Source organism: Heterocephalus glaber, unplaced genomic scaffold (genome assembly GCF_053883595.1).
Source record: "Heterocephalus glaber isolate CG9 unplaced genomic scaffold, H.glaber_assembly_v1.0 deba00001729, whole genome shotgun sequence".
Lineage (NCBI taxonomy): Eukaryota > Metazoa > Chordata > Mammalia > Rodentia > Bathyergidae > Heterocephalus > Heterocephalus glaber.
In genome coordinates this window covers 10903734-10926861 of record NW_028258440.1, presented here as the reverse complement: position 1 = coordinate 10926861, position 23128 = coordinate 10903734, and the positions used below count along the sequence as shown (strand labels likewise).

The window sequence follows — 23128 nt, the reverse complement described above, 5'->3', positions numbered from 1 at the left end:
ATTTGGCCTCATTTCAGGCTGCCTTTATATTTTTCAGTCATCAACTCTGTCTCCACATCATACAGTTTAAAAACACACACGATCTCTGTCCTTTGTGTTCACCCACTATAAAATTAACAGCCCATTAGGAAACACACCTGCAGTGACTTTATTCAGAGGCCAATGCCTGGCAGCTTTTAACTCCCTAAAATACCTCCATTATTGCTTTTTGTGTTAAGGCCAAGAGTAATAACTATTTTAAGAATGTTCACTGTTAACTGTTAATAATAGATTCCAAATGCAATTTGGAACATAATTATGTATTGCAGGACACATAATTTTGTGGAATTGACATTTATAATAAAATACGCCCTTTAAGACAATAAATGACCAACTGAGGACCTTTATTTTTCACTGAAAGTTACTTTATCCTATGTGATACAGAGCAATTTGGCCCCCAAAGGGTTGATTATACATTTAACTCCCAAGGTTCTGGAACTGACAAATGTCTTCAATGACCATATTTATGTGGACACTTCTGTACTCAACTTAATTTTCAGTTTATTCAACTGCCATCTTCATTAGAAGCTTTTATCAATTGTTAAAATCCATCATTTAGTCATGCCAACTATTTTATATATCTAAAACAATTAAAAGTGTTCTAGTGTTAGCAGATACTGTTTTGTAGGTACTAAGAACAGCTTTTAATGAATAGATACTGTCATTTAAAAAATATGGGCAAAAGTGCCTGATAGATATTAACATTTGTATATTAGCTTTAGTAAATCCTACACCATTTTCTCTTTCTGCACTTTATAACATCATACCCTACATGATGAGGCTCCTTAAATGCTAGTCACTAAATCAAGAGAAACTCATGAGTTTTCTTGTTGGAGTTATCTGCTCATTTCAATTACTGAATATTTAGAGCACATACACATAGTTTATGAAAATAATTTTAAAACAAGATCGTCTTACCCTTTAAAGGCTTACATTACACTTAAGCCAAAGTAAGTGAACAGAGATAACAATATGTGAATAAACGTGCGGACCATCATTTAAGTGAAAATAGCAAAGCAAGCTAGTTGTGGTTATTTGGTACTAGAGAAAAAAGTTTTCACAGTTTGCAGATGGAAAACTTCTCAGTCTCTAACATTTTAGAACTTTATACATCAGAAAGGAAGATATCTCCCTGTGAGCAAACTACACAATTAAATAGCTTGTTGCATTTTTTCATCTCTCAAAATTAGTTATGAATTAAAATATACTGATTATAAATTCATGTATCACTTCATTGTTTTCCTTACTGTAACTAAAGGGGGAGGAAATTTAAAAGAAGGAAGGTATATACAGAAAAAATCTTACAAAATATGATTTTTGGAAGATATTCTATATTAACACAGGTAAGTGAAATAGATCTGGCCAAACTTACCATCGACTCTGATCTTTTATCTACAACTTTTCAGAAGCAGAGCACTAATGTATAGTTTTTGTAATATCCATGTTTCAACTATTATTTAATCACTTCTTTGCTGAAGCATATTAAAAAGGTGAAGAAGACCATGTGCTCTAGCAACAGAACACTTTTCCTTGTACAAATTTAGTATGAAATGCAGAGAGCTATGAATCACATCTCACTGTGCAGTACTGTAGTTATCACAGTCTCACAAATATCCACCAATTTAGTTTGAGCTAAACACTCTCTTTATGTGTTGCAGCACAGGCATCAATTGCTGAGTAGGAAAAAAAAACAATGACAGATAGATAGACTGTGTTGAAGGATGGCACACTAAGTGACCTTAGCTTAGTCCAAAAAGAAAAGATCAAGGTACCTGGAAGTTAAAAAAGGAGGCCTGGAACTAATGACTGCATTACTTATTAACGCTTCATATATCTAGACTCAGACACTATGTTACTGGTGACAAAATGGTTAAGACCATTGTCTATATAAAATCATGAATAAATAATGATACCGTGAGTAAATAACTACATGTAATGTAGCTAGAATGCTGTGTTCAATGATACTATGCAAAATTCAATGAAGCATTAGTAGAAGATACTGTCATGTGGTCACTAAAGTCCAGTATTAAGTCTTAATGCAAAAATAACTAGATTAGTGGATACCATATTCCCCACAATAGCAACCTGAGTTGGCTTTTAAACATATTCGAAAATTCCATGAAATATATCTGAGCTATCTTTCCCAAAGAAAAGAACATAAATGAAAAGAAAAGAGAAATATGCAAGGGTATATTTATCCTCCATTTCATCCTATAGTATGTTTACAATTTTGAAAAGACGTTGGTGTTGTTTTAGTTGAATTAGTCCTAGTGTGTGTCTCATGAATTAAGTTCCATCTTCTTTGTGGTTCTTCAAATATATTAATTTCACAATAGCAAGTCTTTGTAAAATTTAAAATATAAATTCTTGAAGAAAAATTGGGATTTGAACTCAGTTTGTATTTCCCGTGGTCAAACACTAGAAAGGAATTAAAAGGGAACAGCAAAAGTCTACTATTTCCATCTATGTAACATCATACAATATTTCTTTATATAAACTATTGAAAAAAGTATGTATTGAACGCTCAATTTTTCATGGACAGATTATCTATTAAACATGTTTTTGTACCCATTATATACCCTAAGAGCAGTCAGGAGAAAGAAAAGGAAGAATCAACCTTATACATTGTAGGTACTTGGTAAATACTGTTTGGATTAATTAATAACATAGATATGTTGATAATTTATTCTGTTGATAGTAATTTTGGTAGTTTGTTTGCATTGCAGTGCAAGGTTTGGAGGGAGAAAGCATTGAAACCACCTACACACATAGGCCTTGGGGAATTCACTGTGAAAAAATGTTTATAAATAAAATCCCTCAGTCTTACTGACACTGATAGTAGATTGCTGACTCTGTCAAAAAGTCCATTAAGTAATCTTACACTAGAGAAATACATTGTTGTACAAGTGCAAACAATTATGTTGAGACATTGAAAGACTTCAGATTCTAGTATAGTAGCTTATCTAGTATTATATATGTCTTAAGTAAAAGTGAAATCCTAAAATCTTATTCTTAATTAGAGGGCTTATTCTGAATCACATACAACTCTGTATATTTGATTATTGAATGTGTATAATACAAAAGGCATGATTCCCTTTTTCAAAAGAATTTGTTTAAATTTGGTTGTAAACACTCCCACATTTCCTAAAAAAGTTTAAAGTTCCACAATTTTCATTAGGTCTACTGACCATTAATAAGTGGTCACAAAAATTAGTTTTCAAGGAGGATCTCAGTCTGGCAACTTAACAAATTAGAAAACCTTGTCAGAAAATAAAAATAAAAGAGCTACAGATGCAGTTCAGTGCAAAAACCCTGAGTTCAATTTCTAGTACATCAAGAATAAAGAAATTTGTTTCCAAACTTAAGGTTCTTGTGACTAGATATACAACACCACATAGTATAATACAAATTTCTAGAATGCTTTGTATGCTGATTACTAGTGGTACATGAATCCAATCTCTGCATTTCCTTGGTAAAAACTAGAATTAATATAAGACAAAATTTACAGCCCATTGTTACATGTTTAAAAATTCATTCAGAGTCATGGATGAATATAGGAATAAAATATCTTCTTAAAAGAAAAGGATAATATCACTTTTTGAAACTGAAATAGAGACATGAAATTAAAAATCCAAAGATGAAATTAAGAAAAAAATTCTGGACTGATTGTGTAGGTCAGTGGTAAAGCACTTGTCTGGCATGCATGAGGATATAGGTTTGACCCTCAGCACTGCCAAAACAATTAAGAAAATTTAACAAAAGAAGTTGTAAGACTAGTGCACTGAAACTATAAAACATAAATGAAAGAAATATTTCTTAAATAAATGGAAAGACATTTCCTGATTGCAGATGAAAAGATTTACTGTTGTTTAGATGGCAGTACTTCCTAAATTGATATACAAATTTAAAGCAATCCTTAACAAAATGCCAACTCTCATTTTGAAGAAATGAAGAAATTCAAGCTCATGCTGAAATTATATGAAAAATGCAAGGAACCTATAATAACTAAAGCAGACTAAAAAAGAACCAATATTTAGATATCACACTTCTTTATTTCAAAATTTACTAGAAAACTATACTTATCAAGACTGTAAATATTGGCATTAGAGTGGATATATAGATCAATGTAATGGAATTGAGAATCCAGAAATGAAATCTCACATCTATGTTCAAATGATTTTCAAGAATGTTGTCAGGACAATTTAATGGGGGAAGAATAGTCTTTCAACTAACAGAGATGGGACAATGGATCCACATACAAAAGAATGAAATTGCAACTCTCCCTCACAACACATAAAACAAATTAATGGGTCAGATATTTAAAAATATAAAAATCTTTGATGAAAACTAGACATGAATTTTTGTAATCTGTATATGGCAATAGTTTTTTAGGCATGACATCAAAAATATAAAAAACAAAAAAAAGGTAGATACACTGGACTTTGTGAAAATTCAAAAGTCATGCTTCAAGGAACACTATCAAGAAAGTGAAAAGACAGGCTACAAAGATACATTCACTATGGAAATCAGTATGGAGATTCCTCAAAAAACTAAACTCCATTTGACTCAGCTATTCCCCTCCTAGGTATCTTCTCAAAAGAGTTAAAGATATCATATTACAGTGACATAAGCATACCTATGTTTAATTGCAGCACAATTCATCATAACTAAATCTTGGAAACAGGCTATGTGTCCATCAACAGATGAATGATAAAGAAAATGTGGTATTTATACACAATGGAGTACTACTCTGTTGTAAAGAAGAATAAACTTGAGTCATTTGTAGGAAAATGGATGCACCTTGAGATCATAATGTTAAGAGAAATAAATCAGACACATAAGCTTAAATATCCTATTATTTTTCTTATAGGAAAAACTTAATATGTAAATAAAGTATGAAAAAAGAGAAAAAAATTGTTGTAATCCAGCACAAACAATGTATCTAAAAGTGTACTTTGACTTAATACAATTTCTTATGTGTTTTATATATTTTTTTGGTTTATTAGTTTGGTTTTTATTCTGTATATATAATAATTAACTTTATAAAGACTTATAAGATAAATAAATATATCTAATGCTGGCAAAATAAAAGTGGGAGGAAAGGGGGAAAACAATTAAAATGTCTTCTGTACATGTGCCACTTCCCTACAAAGAATCTAATCATTATGTAATGCAAATATGTAGTAATAAAAGTAAAAAAAATAAAATCCAAACAGAAAAAAACCTAAATAAATACTGTATATCGGAGGTTATGTAGAATTCATTAAGAAAGCTTAAAACTCAAGAAGGAAAATTCAAATAATTGCAAAATCGGCAAAGGACCTCAATAAACATTTCCCCAAAGAAGATATATCCACGGCCAATAAGCGTAACAAAAGTTTAACATCATTAGTCATCATTGACTTGGAAATAAAAACTTCACTGATATACTAAGTTACACCCATTATGATAACTAAAATAAAAACCTCAGCCTATAAAAGTGTTGGCAAGGAGGTGGAGAAATTCTCACTCTGGAGGACAGGTACAAGAAGTTGTACAACCCCACATTACTCTCAACTATGCAATTAGTAGATCATCATGTAATTATTTTTATTAAATGTTCTGTGAGTAGAACACCTGTCAAGAATTTAGACAGATATGAGTGTTCCGTCCTCTGGAGACTTACATTCTAGGATAAAGAATAGGGAGCTAGATAAACTGAGCTACAGTTAATCCTCTTGCTATCCTCCCTATGTCTAGAATGATATTATTTTAATGACTTACATATTTCTATATAGCAATATCTAACACTATATAAATTATACTAAACAGGCAACTTTGCTGTGTTCTCCCAGTCACACATATTAAAAATACACCAGGGTTCAGTACAGCTTTTATGTAGCAGGTGACACTATAAAACCACTTGGAAATACATTAGAATTTTTGTGACAGTACCTTATAGTTTGTGTGTGTATATGTATGCCACATCAATTTATTCCTTTTAAATATATTTTTATAACAGCTTTGTTGAGGTATAATTTATATGCCATATAATTCATTGATTCAAAATGTATAAGTCAGTGATTTTTCAGCATGTATAATTTTTAGTTGTTAACCATTACTATTATTTAATTCTAGAAAATTTTTATCTTACCAAGGAGAAACTTCATAGGCAATATCCATCCCTGCATAACCCTACATCCCCCTAACTTCTGAACAATCATTAATCTAATTTTTTCTCTGTAGATTTGCACATTTCTGTATTTCACGTAAGTAGAATTACATAATATGCAACCCAAAAGTCTCAGGTTCTCAGTTGTGTTTGGTTAGAAAGGGAGGATAAATGGCAGTGTGACTTGGAAGGATATATTCTGGTCCCTGGCTCCTCCTTTCTGGCTTGCTGCTTCTTGTTTACCATGAGATGAGCAGCTTTCCCTTGCCGTGCCCTTCCACCATGCATTTCTGCCTTGGAGGCAACCACCTTTGAATTGAACCCACTGGAAATTATGAGCCAAATAAACCTCTACTTCTTTAAGGTGTGGGAGTTGGGTATTGTGTTCCAGCGACAGGAAAATGACTAATGCACTCTGTTTAATAGGAACCTCCTCAAGGAAAAAAGTTATGTATTCTGCTGCATTTTCTAACTTCCTATTGTACTTAAAATAGCAACAAGGATGATATATCTTAAAGATCATGAATTTCTATGTTTTTGAATACCACAATTTTCATTTTTCTTCCCAGTTACTATTTTAATGAAGGGTTTGATGTGGTCAGGCATCATTTCTCAATCAACTCAACTTTTTACTTTTATTTTTCTCTCTTCCTGAACCAACAGAAAGATTGTCTACATGTAGTAGTTCTGGTCAAGACATCCCTCTAGGCTAAACAATGGAAATAGGAAAAATCAACTGAAATACCTAAGGGAAAGTAGAGAATAAAAGAAGAGTACAGAAATGAACTCTTAATGGTAGAGGTATACAATTAATGTTAGAAAGGTGGATGCAAAGAAGAGATACATGATCATTATCTACAGAATTATGAAAGTTATATATAGACATAATACAAACTTGTGGATTAAATCCTGGAAGTTTAGGACCTCATTTTTAAAAGCAAATTTTACATACCAAGAATTACTTTTGATTTCACAAAAAGGTAGCAAATGTTTGAACTTCCTCCAAAAGTAATATAGGTTGAAAGATATAAATAGACACTCAGAAGAATCAGATATACACATGGCTGACTCGTACAATGATCTGGTTCCTCAAAAAAAAATCAAGATGTTATAAATCAAGATGTTATACTGCAACTGCTAGAGAAGATACCCTAACTTTGGAAAGACTCATCCAGGAGGATAAATATGCCATTCTGTAGGTCACCACTTAGTGCCCTTGTCAGATGTAGAGTACCAGGCTCGAGGGACCACAAGGAAGACCTATTTTTTATGGCATCAGAGGACTAATGAGTATTAGTTTAAAATAACTAAAATAAGGATTAAAATGAAATAAGAATGAAACATTAAACATATATGACCAAGAACATTTAGCATGAATTTTTTTATATAATGAATGTTTGTCTTTTAGCTTAGGGTACTCTTTCCATAAATCTTTTTCAGAAATCAGGTCTTCAGTATACTTTAGAAAAGCTTTTGTTAAAACTGAAGTATATTGATAAAGTGATTTAATATAGTTGAAAACAAGCTGCAGCACTCTAGCGGGCCTCTGAAATCTTGTGTTAGAGAAACATCTTTATTGCATTATAGGAAGCATTTACCATAATTTGTCATCAATCTTTAAAAATAATAATGTTAAGCTCCCAACAATGTTGTCTTTGTTAGTGCATTACTAGTATTTTATTCATGTGGTTTGTTGTGCTTATATGTATTATTCCCAATTCCTCTACAATGTCCTTGGATCTGGTATCCTTTAAGTAAAAGATACTGCAACCATGGGTTGACTCAAAGGGCAGCTGAGTGTATTTTAATATTCACATGTCCTACAAACTGTTAGTGAAGAACCACAGAATTATACTGCTTGACTGTGTTCCATCTGAATGCACAATGATTACTTCAGTTCGGCCGATGCAGGTCTTTAGTTTGGTACCACAAAATGAATCTTAACCTACTGAGTGGGTCTGTGAAATAAGTGTCTGTGAAACTATAAGTAAATTTAAAATTTAACCTGCTATTCAAGGTCCACAATTGTCATCATGTAATTGTTCCATTGTATCTGTGTCTCAGGAAAGACGAAACAAAGCGCACACACACACACACACACACACACACACCAGGCATGACCCTTCCACTTGGTCTACAATGAAAGGTAGTTGTAAAAGGTGCATTTAACTGATTTAACTGAATTTTTAAATTCCCAAGGGTACTTGTGTGTATATCTTTTACTTTGAGCTTGACAGCACTCACTGAACACAAACCTTTGTTGAGAAATTTAAAATTTGCAGCATATCTTAAGGAATGGGTATATATTTTCACTGCTTTCATTCAGATCTTTAACCAAGGTCATTGTTACTTAAACAAGTGGCCCTGAGCAAAGAATTTTGCTTGAAAATAAAAGGAAGGGAAAGGTTGAAAGAAGAGTGTTCAGCTAACTATAAGGAATAACTGTATCTCAATCTCAGCTCTGCTTGTAGTTAAGTCTATTATGCAAGGCAAGACACTTAACCTTCTTGTGTTTATTTTCAACTGCAAAACAAGGGTAACAATAGCTGCCACAGCATAAAACTGTTATGTGGATACAAGACGTTAAAGTATTTTGAAATTGTAAATGCTCTCTAAGTGCTGGTTGTTGTTGCTAAATGTATGTCAAAAATCCAAACTTATAAGGCAGAAAACTGGGAAATAATTATTTGAATTACAACAGACTTCTCAGCAAGTACTTTAAATGGCAAATGTGGTTTACAAACTTTACAAAGATACTTTTCAATCACTTTTCTGGATTATAGGTCTGTTTTTACTAGGATGAGGTAATTGTTCTTCCTTAAACGTAGAATAAGAATTCACTGACTCAACATAGAGACCTGTAAGGGACTTTAGAGATAAGCTTCTCCTACTTGTTACTGGCTATTTGGGTTCATATGCTTAGGTTTCCTTGCTCACTGTTAACTACATCACAGGAGGAGATTTATTCTGGTGAGAAGGTAAAGGGATTTGTTCAAAGCTAGCTCAGAGGAGATGGAGGGCTCATTTGCCTCCAATCACCGTGTCACTGTGCAGAGGTGTGTTAGTCTTTTACCGCAAGGAGCAGGGGGAAAGGTGGAATACAATGACATAATGGACCTGTTCAGTTTCTTTCACCTCTTTCAGGAACCAGAGCTTCCCTCTCTTGCCTAAGGAAATGAAATTGGATTTGACCTCTTGATGCCAGTATCTGCATATTCTGTCCATTCAGCTGGGCTGAGGAGAGGTGAGAGGTTTGCTATTTAATGTTCTATTTCTGCGGAGGTTTAGAGAAGCCACCTGTCTCAAAAGGAAAAAATAAAATCTAACCTTCACAGTTCCATTTCGGTTATATACTGAGCATCACCCCATGCTTGTCAAAGCCCTAACAGCTACTAACAGAATGGATGGCCTAAAAAAGAAAGAGGAAGGGAGTTGGAGGTTTAGCATAAATGTGTACCCTTCCCTCATCTTATCTGGAGAAATTTAGTTTTTAGCTGTTTTACATTTAAATTTGTAATTTCTAGGTAAGATTTGATTTGCAAAAAGAGTTTCCTTGCCAAGGACTCTACCTCTTCAGATCCTAAAAGAGTTGAAAGCCAACTCCCTTGTTTTTTAGATGAGAAACTAGAGCCCAGAGTGAAGCTATAGTCACTGTCTGGTCTTGACTGAAGCATCTTCATGGCATGGTGTAAACCGTCGTATCAATCAAGTGACTGTTGTTTACATGGTCATATATTCCATAGACACTGACTAGAAGGTAAAAGTTTTTTTCTTCAACTTGTGGAGATGGATCTTGTAGGATGAATTTTAAAGAAATGCCACTTTTCTCCAAGGCTGGTCTTTTGCTAAACTGTAAGGAAGATAAGAGCTACCTTTAGTATCTTTTACTTTTCTCTTCTCTTTCTGATATTCTATTTTGGCATCCAATCTGCAGGAATTTGGTACCCTTGACTATTCAGTAAAGTTCATCCTCATTCAGAAGGCTAGTAGACTACCTGAGCCTTATGCTCCTAGAAAACAATATTGGTTAAGAATTTCTTCTACTCCTTTGTGTTCTGGGAAATGGCTTACTGTTACTGAACACACATACACACACACACACACACACACACACACTTCAAACACATATGCAATGTACCTTCCCCTATATGACTTATTAGGTAAAGCTCTCCATCCATTCTTTCTCAGAATTCCCATAAGGATCTCCTATGATTCACTTGTTTCCCAATCACAAGGTCAAACACAGGCCTTTTCCTTATTGACTGAACCTGTTGAAAGAGGAGATCCAGACCCTTGGCTTTCCCATTCCTTGTCTCATAAATAATTAGCTGGGGCTGAGGATTTAGCTCAGTGGCACTGTGTCTGCCTTGCAAGCACAAGGTCCTGAGTTCAATCCCCAGTACCAAAAAAAAGTTAGCTGAGTTAAAAATCATTTTTCTCCTGAAACCAGCTAGACACAGAGATAAACATTTCCTATAAAGCCGAATCTTCCTCTGATTACAAAACAGTCCTCTGTGTAAATCATCTCACACGGAATGTGTCTATTCCTCCCTATTAAAGATGAAGACACTTTATTGCAATAACCTGAATACAATCAATTTCCTTACTTGTTCAGTTTTTGTCTTTGATACTTCCTGACTGAGAACTTCTTCAGCAATTTATGTTTTTATTTTGTGTTACATTATTACAAATATGGATGAAAAACATACAATGTGGAACCAGGTGTCCTCAGTTCTAACTCCAGTTTTCTGTGTTATCTTTATCTTTTGGACCTCATTTTCTTCTTTAAATAAGAAAGTAGGATTTGATAGTCTTTAAGATTTTAATATTTGATATTTATTGAAAAATTACATTATAGTTCATAACTCAGATGTAAGAGTGAGCCTTTTATTTGTTTTATGTCTCCTCAACATTGTTTAAATTAGTTGTTACATAATGTTTGCTAGTTAAATTAAGAGTTAAATTATGACTATTTTGTAAGCTTCCAAGGTAGTCAGGGGCTGTATTAGTACATACAATGTCTTCAGTTCTTTAACTATTCAATAACAATGACAACTTAGGTTTTTTGTTTTGTTTTGTTTTTTTAACAACTTCAAATTTTTCTGGTACATCCAGTGTGTGGCTTTGATTTATACCTTAAATTTTAGAGGGCTATGAAAATTTTGGCATACTAAATCCCTATAATAAGACATTTTTACTTTTATTTAGATAACTAAGTAATGAGAAATTTCTGTCTCCTAAGAGTTAATGGGGAAGTAATTCATAGAATTTGATTTTTTAAAATACTCTTAAGTGAAATAAATAGGACATACATGTGTAAATACCAAATAGTTTTCTAGTGTGAGAAACTGAAAGTGTAAATAAGGATAAAAATAAATAATTGATAAGGTTCAAAATAAATAATTGATAATTGATAATAATTGATAATTGATAAAATAAATAATTGAAAAAGGAAGAAAAGGTCTAAATGAGTAGGGGAATTGGGAGTGGGAGGGGAAAGGAAAGAAGGAAAAGGAAAAAATATGAGAAAAGGAAAGAATGGAAACAAAGTCTTTGTAAATAAGGAGGGGTGGAGGGGTTGAAAGGAGGGCAGGGGAATGGGGAAAAAATAAGAACCAAGATACATACATCATGTAAAGGTACAAGTTTCCAATGATGAATGCAACTGTATTATATACCTAAAATGTACCAATAAACTTAATGAAAGAAAAAAATAAAATAAAATACCATTCTTAATACGTATCATCTGATGATAATAATTTAAAAATAATAGATGTAAATCGGTAAGTTAACACAGCCCAAAGTTTATGGAGAGAAAACTTTGTATCCCAAGAAGGCCATTTTACATAGAGAAATTGACAACACTTCAAAAGTAGGTTTTGAAGTACCTAATAGAATGTCAGTGAAGTTCAAAATACTCGAGGTAATTTTCAAATCTTTTCACCGAATAATTTCTGCTAGATTTAACCATGTGCTATAGTCTGGGATATATGCTTAATATCAAACATGTCACTTACTCCTCACTACACCCATACTACACAGGTACTATTATTGTCATCCTTCCATTACAGACTAGGACCATGGTTCAGTGAGATTGTGTCAATTACTGGAAGTTGTAGAACTAATAAATGATACAATCAGTATTCAAAGCCAAGTCTGGTTCCATAGTTCAGGCTTTTAACTACCATGCTACAATGCCCGATCCTCTAGGATAGTAAAGAAAATAACATAAAAAAGAACATTCTGGTTGTCAGTTTCATATTTTAGGCCATACAACATCAACATAAGCTTCTAGAACTGTATTTATAGGGTGTGCGTTGTATAGAAAAACATAAAAGTAATCACTTGACCATTTGAAAATACCTTTACACTTTATTACATCATCTTCAAGGTTTAGTTTAGTATGCACGTGGCATTATAAAAACGGAGCTATTTTTACTTGGTAAATAATATGCAGTAAAGACAAAATATAGCAGAACCATGAAGTAGAATTATAGGTAAGGCTATGTTCAGGTTTCCATAAAAAGTTAGCTCAAGTTAACAACTTGTATATATAGCATCAAGTCATAATGATATTTCCTAATAAAGTAGTAAACTGAAATCAGTTTGCCCTGTTTGTTTTTAATAATTGAGCAGAAACATAAAACATTTTTCATTTACAAAACTTTTCAGAACACATTAAAACATAGGTGAACAGAATTTCTGTAAAATCTATCATAAATAGACTCTGGGGATTTGATTTTACTGTGTAAAAATTCTTTTGTGGTCTTCATATATATTTCACTTATAAATTTCAATATACAGTTTACCCTTGAACAATTTGGAGGTTAGGGTCACTGACCCCTGCACAGTTGAAAATATTCATGTATAGCTTATGACTTTCCCTCAAATTTAAATGCTAATAGCCTACCATTGACTGGAAGCCTTACTGATAACAAAAAAATTGATTAGCAAATATGTTGTATGTTAGATGTATTATAAACAGTAAAAAACTATGCAACGTTACTGAGAGCTCACTTTTTACTCTGATATGTAATTTACTGGAGAGACCACGGCTCACATGGCAATGATCAGTGCCACATGGCATAGTAAATGGATACTCGGAACCCTTGAGCTCATTGTATTAGGTACAGCAGGTAGCTGTGACGTTATTACACTAGTACAGTATACACTTCAGGTAATTTTAAGCAGTTATGATTTAATTCTGCATCTTCACATTTGTTTACATTTTTCTTGTACTGTTTGCAAGAGCTTGTATGTATTTCAATAAATTTTAACTTTTAATGATAGATTTGTATATATTTTATAGACTATTATCTACCTTTATTTTCTGCATTCATAAAATACTTAACTTTTTTGTAATTTTATTTTCCCGGTAACACAGATCTAACTCAGGACCTTGTGCTTGCAAAGCAAGCGGGGCACCACTGAGCTAAATCCCCAGCCCAACTGTTTTTTTTGTCATTTTGAAGTATGTCTAGGCTACATGGTTCCTCTGTGAGATTTACAAATTACTAAAAATCTTTAAAAAACTGTGCAGTGTAAGAGGAGCCTCATTGTTGAAACAGATGTGCAGGAGTCAACAGTAGTGTAGATTTTCAGAGATGAGGATCTGGAATCAGTCCGCAAGGTTCTAGATCCGTGACCTTGTGCGGATTACCCAACCTCTCTGTGCCTCTGTTTCTCATTTGAAAAATGGAGACCATGTCTCATTCATGACATCATTGATGTAAAGTGTCTGTAGGAATTCTTGGCATGTGGTAATTGCTTAATAAAGTTTAGCCATCGTTATCAACCTACTTTATGAAAAGGAATCATAAATGTGAATTACAATACAAAATTAAATATACTCTGATGGCAACTATATGAAGACCTTCTGTTGTGTTGCATTTTCATTTTCATTACACATTACAAGCATAAATCAGAAATACATGCAAAGAGATATTTTTGCTTTTCATTGTAAGTCAAAGAAACCACTGGAAAGATGATATAAATAGTGTCTCTTATAACTTCAGATATAAAGGAATCAAACAGTAAGAGAAAAAGGAAGGGAGAAAAATATGACTGTATTCAGACCTTGAATCCCTAGTTTCCTCAGTCCCTGTCCAAAGTAGCAATGAAACTACTGGGAAAGGTTAGTCCAGGCTAGAAATGAGCATTTTAAAATGAGATGTAAAGGAGACTATATCATGAATTAAAAACCAGAACAGAACTCTTATATTTTTCTGATCTCTATGCATTTTTTGTTGAAGCATGAATCAAAGCAAAGTCACTTCTGCAAAAGCAAACAGCAGAAAAATCAAAACCCCCAAACAATCCCTTAAAAGAAATTAAATGCACAGGTAAAGAGTACCAACTGAAACAACTATAAAACAACATGATATCTTATTTGCAACCAATGAACCAAAATACATCTTAGTATCCATATGAAATTGTAAGCTTCTTGAGTATGATAACTTGGGCCCTTCATTTATTCATTTATTTTTGATTTAAAAATACCCAGGATAGTTCTGGCTATACACGTTCTTCATTTCCACTTTACAAATGGGCTTCCCGAAATTTTACATAGCTGTATTGAATCCTATTTTAAAGGAAATCATAAAACAAACATCCAGCTATTTTCAATGCTTGTATATTAAGCCCAAGATTATTCGATGTGAATTCAAAGTTGAGAGTGCTGGTATTGTGACATTTATCATAAATAAGTCAGACAGTTCAGGCTCATGTTAGTTATATTTACCATTCAGGTCTCAAAGTGATTTTTCTTTTCTTCCAGCAAGGAAAAATTCATGTTCAATAACTAGAAAAAATTCATATTCTCTTATTTTGACATAAACATTCACCCTTAAATTAAGCACAAAAAAGAAATTTCTGTACACTCTTGGTAAAATGTTATATATAAGTGCTCGGGATGTCCACAGAGAAGTTAATCAAAATCCCATGTAGCTTCAGGGTAGTTATATGAGAAATGCAATTTCCATTGTATTGAAAGTTCGATTCTGTAAATATTTATCTATTTTCAAAATTGCCAACATCTTTGAAAAGTTTAATTGGTTTATACTCAAGGCACTGGAAAAAAGGAAAATTTGCTTCTACAAGGCATTTACATGTATTTATTCTGTTCATGTAAAGTACTTCTTTCAAGGTATCATGAAATTTAATGTGAAGTGAAACCATCCCAGATATGGTCCAAATGAAAAAATCAGAAGAAAAATAATCAATAATCAATCATTTTGAACACTGTACCTTTTTTCTCTGATTTGTCAGAAACTTTTCCTCCAATTGGAGAGTAAGTAGTATCCATGGATTCAGTCCCTCTGTTCCCTTTGCTAATTCCATTTTCATACAACTGTCCTTCAACTGGTTGCAACTGCCAAGTCAGGCCAAACAAATGTACTCCTGCAAGAAAAGAAGTCAAATATTAACTTATTTTCAGACCCAGTGAGGAGGTCTCCAAAGAAGCTCTCCATTTACACCTAAAAATTCCATGACAAGTTAGTTGTCTTTTAGTTAGGATAAGCAACTAGGAGTGTATACCTATACATATAATACCTGTAGCTACTGTTTTAAGTAGCTATTGTAAAATGTTTTGAGGCTAAACCATTCCTGGTGATAGGATTAACATTACAGGATTAGTTAAGCAATTATAACTAGAATGACTCAGATTCTAAGTGCTGTGGTTTTTCATTTTCCCTTTCCCTTAGTCTTTTTTTTTCTTTTTTTCCCTTCCCTTGCCCTCCGTTCACCCCTTCCACCCTTCCCTATTTGCAAAGACCTTGTTTCCATTTTTTTCCTTTTCTCATATTTTTTCCTTTCCCTTTTTTCCCTTCCCCTACCCCTCCCAATTCCCCTGCTCTTTTAGACCTTTTCTTCCTGTTACACAATATCAGTTATACATTTTTTAAATTACAATATTAAGATCTAGGAGACATTACCACAGATTTTACAGAATTTAAAAGGATATAGAAAGCATATTACAAAAATCTTTTTTGAAATAAATTTGACAACTTCTAAGAAGTACCTTGGAAGACAAATTAATGAAACTAACTCTGGAGGAAATATAAAATTTGAACAGAACCTATTAAAGAAAGTATATTCCTAGCTTGAAAACCTACCTATATGACAACAGCAGGCTCATAAACATTTTAACTCAGAAATTATATCAAACAATTAAAGCAGAAAAAAGAAGGAACACTTCTCCCCTCATTTTAGGAAATCAACATTGTGCTAATCCTAAAACTGGATAAAGATAATAGAAGAAAAAAGTATGAACATAGATAGAAATTTGTTTAACAAAACAAACTCTTAGAAGTCAGAACTGGCAGGATGTAGAAAGTGGTTTTGTTATAGGGATGGCAGTGTTGGTTCAGCATTGGAAGATCCACCCCCCAAAAGTCATCCTTTTTACAGAGGAAAGGAAAAAGCCATATGATCCTGTCACTAGTTGGAGAAAAAGTATTGGACTAAATTCTACAGCTGTTTATGGTAAAAGCTAACAGGAGACTAGAAGTAGAACAGAAGCTTCTCAACAGATTAAAGACATGTACTCCATACTTCCAGCGAGAACACCTTATATGAATGGAGAAGGTACAATGTTTTCTCCTTAAGGTGGGGAACAAGGGCAGATATGCTTACTCTATATCTGTCCATTAAACTTTGAAACCTAGTCCCCACCAAAATAGTCTGGCCATAAAATGACACAACTAGGATAGGATTGGCATGGCAGAAGCAAAATCTTTATATGTAGATGAGATGATCATCTACAGAGAAAATACTAAGAAATCTTTAGGAGCCCCTAGAACTTGTATTTGAATTTAGCAGGATTAGAAAACACAAGGTATATATAAAAATTCCGGTCTGTGTATACTTGCTATAAATGAAGAATTGGATATTGACATTTAAAAGTTATGTAGGAGTACAAAGGACCTAGAAAAGTTAAAAACAAAAACAGTGTTGGAAGATATTTAGTACCTAATTTTGAGACTTCTTCTAAAGCTACAGTAATCAAGGAAGTGTTGGTGTAAGGAAAGACATATAGATCATTGGAATAAAATAGAATCTAGAAATAGAACCATACATATATGGTCCACTGAGTTTTGAAAGATTATTTAACATTAGCATTTTATAGAATATAAACTCAATTCAAGAGCCGAGGAAGAGATAATGTTTTCAGCAAATGGCACTAGAACACCTGGTATCCCTATATAAAAAATTAACCACAACCATTTTTTTCCATACATGAAAATAACTTGAAGGGATCTATGAACCTAAATAAGAAAGCCTAAAAGTATAAAACTTTAAGAAGAAATTATAAGGGAAAATATTTATGAATTCAGGGGAGGCAAGAACTACCTAGGATACAAAAGACATGATGTATAAAAGAAAATAATTGATAAATGAGATTCCATCAAAATTTAGAACTTTAAATGACATCATTGAAATGAAAAGTAGTCCTTAAACAGACCATATTTACAATGCATATAACCTATGAGCAGAATATACAAAGAATTCTTAGAGCTCATTAATAGACAACCCAATTAAAATGTAGATGTAAGAAGATGATAAATAGCCAGTATAGCACAAGGAATGGTGTGCAACTCTAGAATCAGAAAAATACTAATCAGTACAATAATAAGATTGAATTATACACTCATTAGGGAGATGAAGTTAAAAGTTTTAAAAGTCTTGTCATGGCTTTTTCTTTTTGTTGGATTCTCCCCCTTTGTGTTTAATTTGTCACGCCCAATAGATTCATTCTGCTGGGTTTCCTGGGGTTGTGATCCTCATTGTCTTTTCCTAGGGTATTGTCTAAAATTTTTTGGAGTGCCAGTTTGGTATTCATGAAGTTCCTGAGGTGCTCTTTATCATGAAAGTATCTTATTTCTTCATCAATTTTGAAAGATAGTTTTGCAGGGTACATCAATCTGGGTTGGAGGCTGTTTTCCTTTAGGGCTTGAAGTGCTTCACTCCAAGCTCTTCTTGCCTTGAGGGTTTGCATTGAGAAGTCTGCTGTGATTCTGATGGGCTTTCCTTTCTATGTGATTGGTTTCTTTTCTCTCACTGCTTATAGAATTTTGTTCTTCTGTTGGATTTCTGGAATCCTAACTATTATATGCCTATGTGTAGATTTTTTTTTTGAGTAAGGCTAGCTGTAGTCCTGTATTCCTCCCTTAACTGTATGTCAAGTTCTCTTCCCCTCCTTTGGAAGTTTTCTGCCATCACTTCTGTGTAGAGCTTTTTATGTCATCTGCACTCTCTCCTCTTTCTTCATTGACTCCAATCATTCTTATGTTATTCTTCTTTGCATCGTCTAGCAGCTGCTGGATTGATTTCTGTTCCCTTACAATTTTAAAGCAATTTTTCTTTTCCTGATCACTAATTGCAATCTTATCTTCTATATGTGAAATTCTATCCTCACATTCATTCATTCTGCTGTGCAGACTTTCGATGGAGTTTGTAATCTCCTGGAAATGTGTTTGTATCTGTTTTATGGATTCCATTTGTTTCCTATGTTGGGATTCCATCATGTTCTTCAGATCCTTTATTTTTTAATCTGTGTCCTCTCTAGATTTATTAATCATGTCTTGCACCATGAGCAAAATCTTTGCTGTTATCTGAGTAATTATTTCTGATTTCATTTTTCCCAGATCCTCTTTTGTTGCCAGTTCAGAGAGTCCAGGTGGTTGAGGATCAGATTGTTCCACCTTGTTTCCCTTTGGGGTTGCTGTAGGTGTTCCAGAAGTCTGTTTTTGAGACTTGTTTACGTGTCTTCTCATTTCCACGGGAGGGGGTGCTTCTGGTGCCTGTGCAGCTCACCTTCTCTGCCCTAGGAGCCTGGGATGGAGGCGGGGAGCTTCCTTCCCTTCATTATATTTCTTATCACACTTTGTAAAGACATTCATGAAAGAAGACTTCTGGAAATGCGAGCTTCCCAGAAAGCACCAAAAACTCCCATATCCTGGACCACAGCTCTGGATGCCTAAGGTGCTCCCAAACCCTGGCCAAGCTGAAGCCCCTTTCCCTTAGTCTTTTACCTCTGGTTTGCACATTAAACTACTTACTGCAATATGACAGCCTATCATGAGAACATGAGAGACCTTCTCTATGTCAAGTATTTCCTGAATATCTAGTATGGATAAGGCCTTATGATAGCTGCAGCAAATGTTGATGCTTAGATATCTATTAGGGTGATATTTACCAATAACCATAATATTATGCAGAGGAATTAACAAGGCAGGTTCGAATTTCTATTAGTTGATTAAAAGTACATGGTATAGGTCAGTATGCAGGGAAACGAACACACACTGTTGATGAGAATATAAAAGTACAGTAATCATCTTAGAGGGCAACATGGCATTATTTATTTAAAAATAAAAGTTTTGTTTATGATCTAAGCCAGCAATTTAATTTTTATGAATTAACTATTATTGTACCATATTGCAAGACAGTTCATTGTGCCATTCGATAATAATATTAAAAAGTTATGTTCAATCTAAATACTCATCAAGAAGTGGTAAATTAAATGACTGATAATATCACAAATAAGAGAAGATCATGTGGTTATTAAAATCATGTTGCAGAAGACCATTCAATGGAATGGGAAATAATTAAGATGTGTTAGATAAAAAATATCAGGCTCCTAAAAAGTATGAATAAAATGATTTGAAGTGTGTGTGGGTTCGTGTGTGTGTGTGTGTGTGTGTGTGTGTGTGTGTGTGCGCTGGGGGGATATATAGCATATAGCAACATGTTAATAGTATGGAGAATTTATGCAGGTTTTTCATTTTACTTTTTATGATTTCTGCATGTTTCTTCTTTTTTTTTTACAATGAACATGAATGATGTTTGCTATCTGGAAAGAAACTTATTTTAAAAGAAATGCTTTAAAGGAATAATAGGTTAAATTTGGCTGAGCTGATCAAGGATGATTTTGTGAAGAAGTGGGATTAGAAATTGACTTTGAAGGATGTTCAGGGCTTTGATGGATAATAGCAGTGGGTGGGGAGAATAGGCAGGTTGAGCAAAATATGATTTTTGTAAAGTACAGGTTGTATTTGAGGAAAAGGAATTTGCTAGGGTTCATTGGAACTTGTTATGTGTAGGTGGTAGTGGAAATTCAGGGTTCGGGCCATATTGTGGAGGACACTGTATGCCACATTGGATATTTAGATTTAATTGATTAAGCAACAGAGATACATTGCTATTTTCCAAGCAGATGAGTGAAATAATTAAATTTTTATTTAGGAAGGTTAAATACATAGCAATCGCAGTCACTGAAGGTGTCTAGGCAAATAAAAAGTATCTTTAGAATACCCTTAGTAGAAATAGTGTGGAGAAGGATGGATTGGAGGCCCAGAGGTACATCAGAGAAACCAACTGGGATGGTACTCTATTAATCTAAGTGAGGAATTATCAGTGGCTCAATTAAGGACATGTTACAGGAATATCTCAGTTATTTCAGTGAGGAGACCAAGAAGGAGATACTTTAAGGAGAAATTTCCTAGATGGCAGGCCAAGATTTGACAGCAGTCTCTAATGTGTGCTTATGGTGTGTTTGTGTGTGTATATATTTCTAGCATGTCTGTAGGTGTACTAGGGAAGGGCATACAAGGAAGTGAGGAGAAAGGAGGAATTCCTCAGTTACCACAGTGCCTGATGAATAGTAGTACCATGAATAGATTTAGGGAATTCTTCACTTGGTCTACACATAGTTGGTGATACATGGTTTGAGTGGAGATTAGAAGAATGCAATTAATTCAGCTTTGGAGATTCTGGACTCCAGGGATCGATGGGCCATGCAGTTAGTAATGATAACAATGAGACATTTGAAGTTATGGAGAAATATTAAAGCTGGAATAATATTGCAAAGTCATATAGACACAGAAGCAAAGTTGAAATTGTAAGAATGAACAAGGCCACTGAAGGAAGAGAATGTCAGAAGAGAACAGTGCCTAGGGCAGAAGCTGGCAAAACTTCTCACTTGTTTTCTCATTATATGTTTCAACATTAACTAAATCCTGTCAAAAGGAAAAGAAAGAAAAGGAATCTGCTCATAAGGTACCTCATATTCTTTGTGTTCCTAGGAAGACTGAACGGGGCTAATCTCTGCATATAATACTCATATATAATATAGATATGATTTAATGATTGAGAACAGAGAAATTAGCCAGACAGCCAGGTTAAAAATCATTTATCAACTTTTAGTCAGAGGTAGAGGGACTTCTAACACCTCCTTTCTAATTTGTCCTTAAGCTTTTAAGCATTTAATTGGTTTCTACCTTTTTCTTAAAATTAAGTCCAATGCTGCTTGATGAATTTCTCTTGCAATTATTGGAAACAATTGAAACCAAAAGATAGCAGCCCTGAGTAAGGTATGGTGTGGTATGTTAATAAAGTTATATTACTGACATTACAGAGTTTTGCTTGCCAAACAACTCGGTTTGGTTTACATATTTGTCCTAATGAAAGGTGTTTATCAGTGTTGTAGAAAAATTCGATCTATTTTGGGCCCCCCATAATTAGAATATTATGGATCAAGCATACTGAAAATGTGTTTCATTTCCTTAGTTCAATTACTTTTGTGAAATTAGATGGGCTGTATGTAACAAAAGGTATAGTGGTTTTCATTTTGAAGACCAAAAGGACTATTTTATATAGTTTAAGTTAAGCCAGTTTCCTAAGGGCACCAGAAATGAGATAAAATGCATGTGGTGAGAGATTGACTTCAGAATAGATAAAGTAAAAATTAATTTTCACCACAGAATGAAATGGACTGCTTCTAGCCAATCAAGTCAGGTAAAGAGGTTTGGGCACATTTATTACAACACTTTTTGAGAACAGTGAAGTTTTATAATTTTAAGTTTACTATATGTTTCCTGGGGAACAAGCTGTTTGGAATGTATGTTTCTATGAATATATAATGAAAGTTAATTACTTGCTATGGATCAAGGGTGTCATGGCAAGGCTACTGGCTTTTTCTCTCTTCCAAATTGAACTTCCATATGCTGAATTGTGAAAGGAAGCCAAAAAGTACATTCATGTCCAGGGTATACTATGATCACCAAAAAACTCTACCATTAAGTTTCATAGAAATAAGTAATAGTTTTCCTTTTTTATTTTATTTTATTTTTATTTTTTGGTACTGGGGATCGAACTCTGGACCTTGGGCTTGCAAGGCAGACACTGGAACCACTGAGCTAAATCCCCAGCCCAAGTAATAGTTTTTCTAAACTAAGCAAGTAAATAAAATTATAGTGATCTATAGGACATATAAATTCACCATTAGAAAGATATAATAGTACTTCTCCTATGGGGATTGTTTATTGATTTATTCAACACATATTTTCAAAGCCTTTGCCAAGAACATTAGGAATGTTGGAATGTAGGCAAAGGTAATACTAAAAATGTTTAACAGCCAGGACAGCACAGGGTCATCCCAAATTATTGTACAGAAACCATCACTATAACTTAATTAGTACACCCTGGTTATCTGTCAGCTTTGGATGAAGATACAGGATCTTCCTTAACTCATAGTTTATCCTCATTCAGAACCACAAGAGTTAGGTTACTCTTTCTCAAACCAAGTACAGGCAGTGTGAGTCACTTGGCTAGAATTAAGGATATAACTGGTAACAAGACAATGTTAACATATTCATATAACAATTCAACAAATTTTTTTTTTGTACCGTGTATCGAACTCGGGTCCTTGCACTTGCGCAGCAAGTGACAAAACCACTGAGCTAAATCCCCGACTTAACAAATATTTTTGAAGGCTTGATTTGTGTCAGGAAATTTTTTAAGTTTAATGCAGTTAGGTCAATAGAAAAAAATTCTCTACTCTCCCAGAAGGTAGATGGGTTAAGACAGGCAAAGAAAGACATATAATCTAGAATAAAACTGTTATCAGAATTTAAAAATGAATAAATGAGATATTTTCAG

The 23128-nt window shown here is 33.6% G+C and overlaps 1 protein-coding gene across 5 annotated transcripts in view; it reads right to left on the bottom strand.

The window, feature by feature from the left end:
- Nucleotides 1–23128, bottom strand: part of Tenm1 (teneurin transmembrane protein 1) — an 837569-nt gene that overhangs the window by 277373 nt on the left and 537068 nt on the right. For all 5 annotated transcript variants that reach the window (XM_087199780.1, XM_087199781.1, XM_087199782.1 and 2 more), the window contains one exon: nucleotides 15437–15589. In XM_087199780.1, the coding sequence (XP_087055906.1) occupies nucleotides 15437–15589 (153 nt within the window). The remainder of the gene's footprint in view (nucleotides 1–15436; nucleotides 15590–23128) is intronic.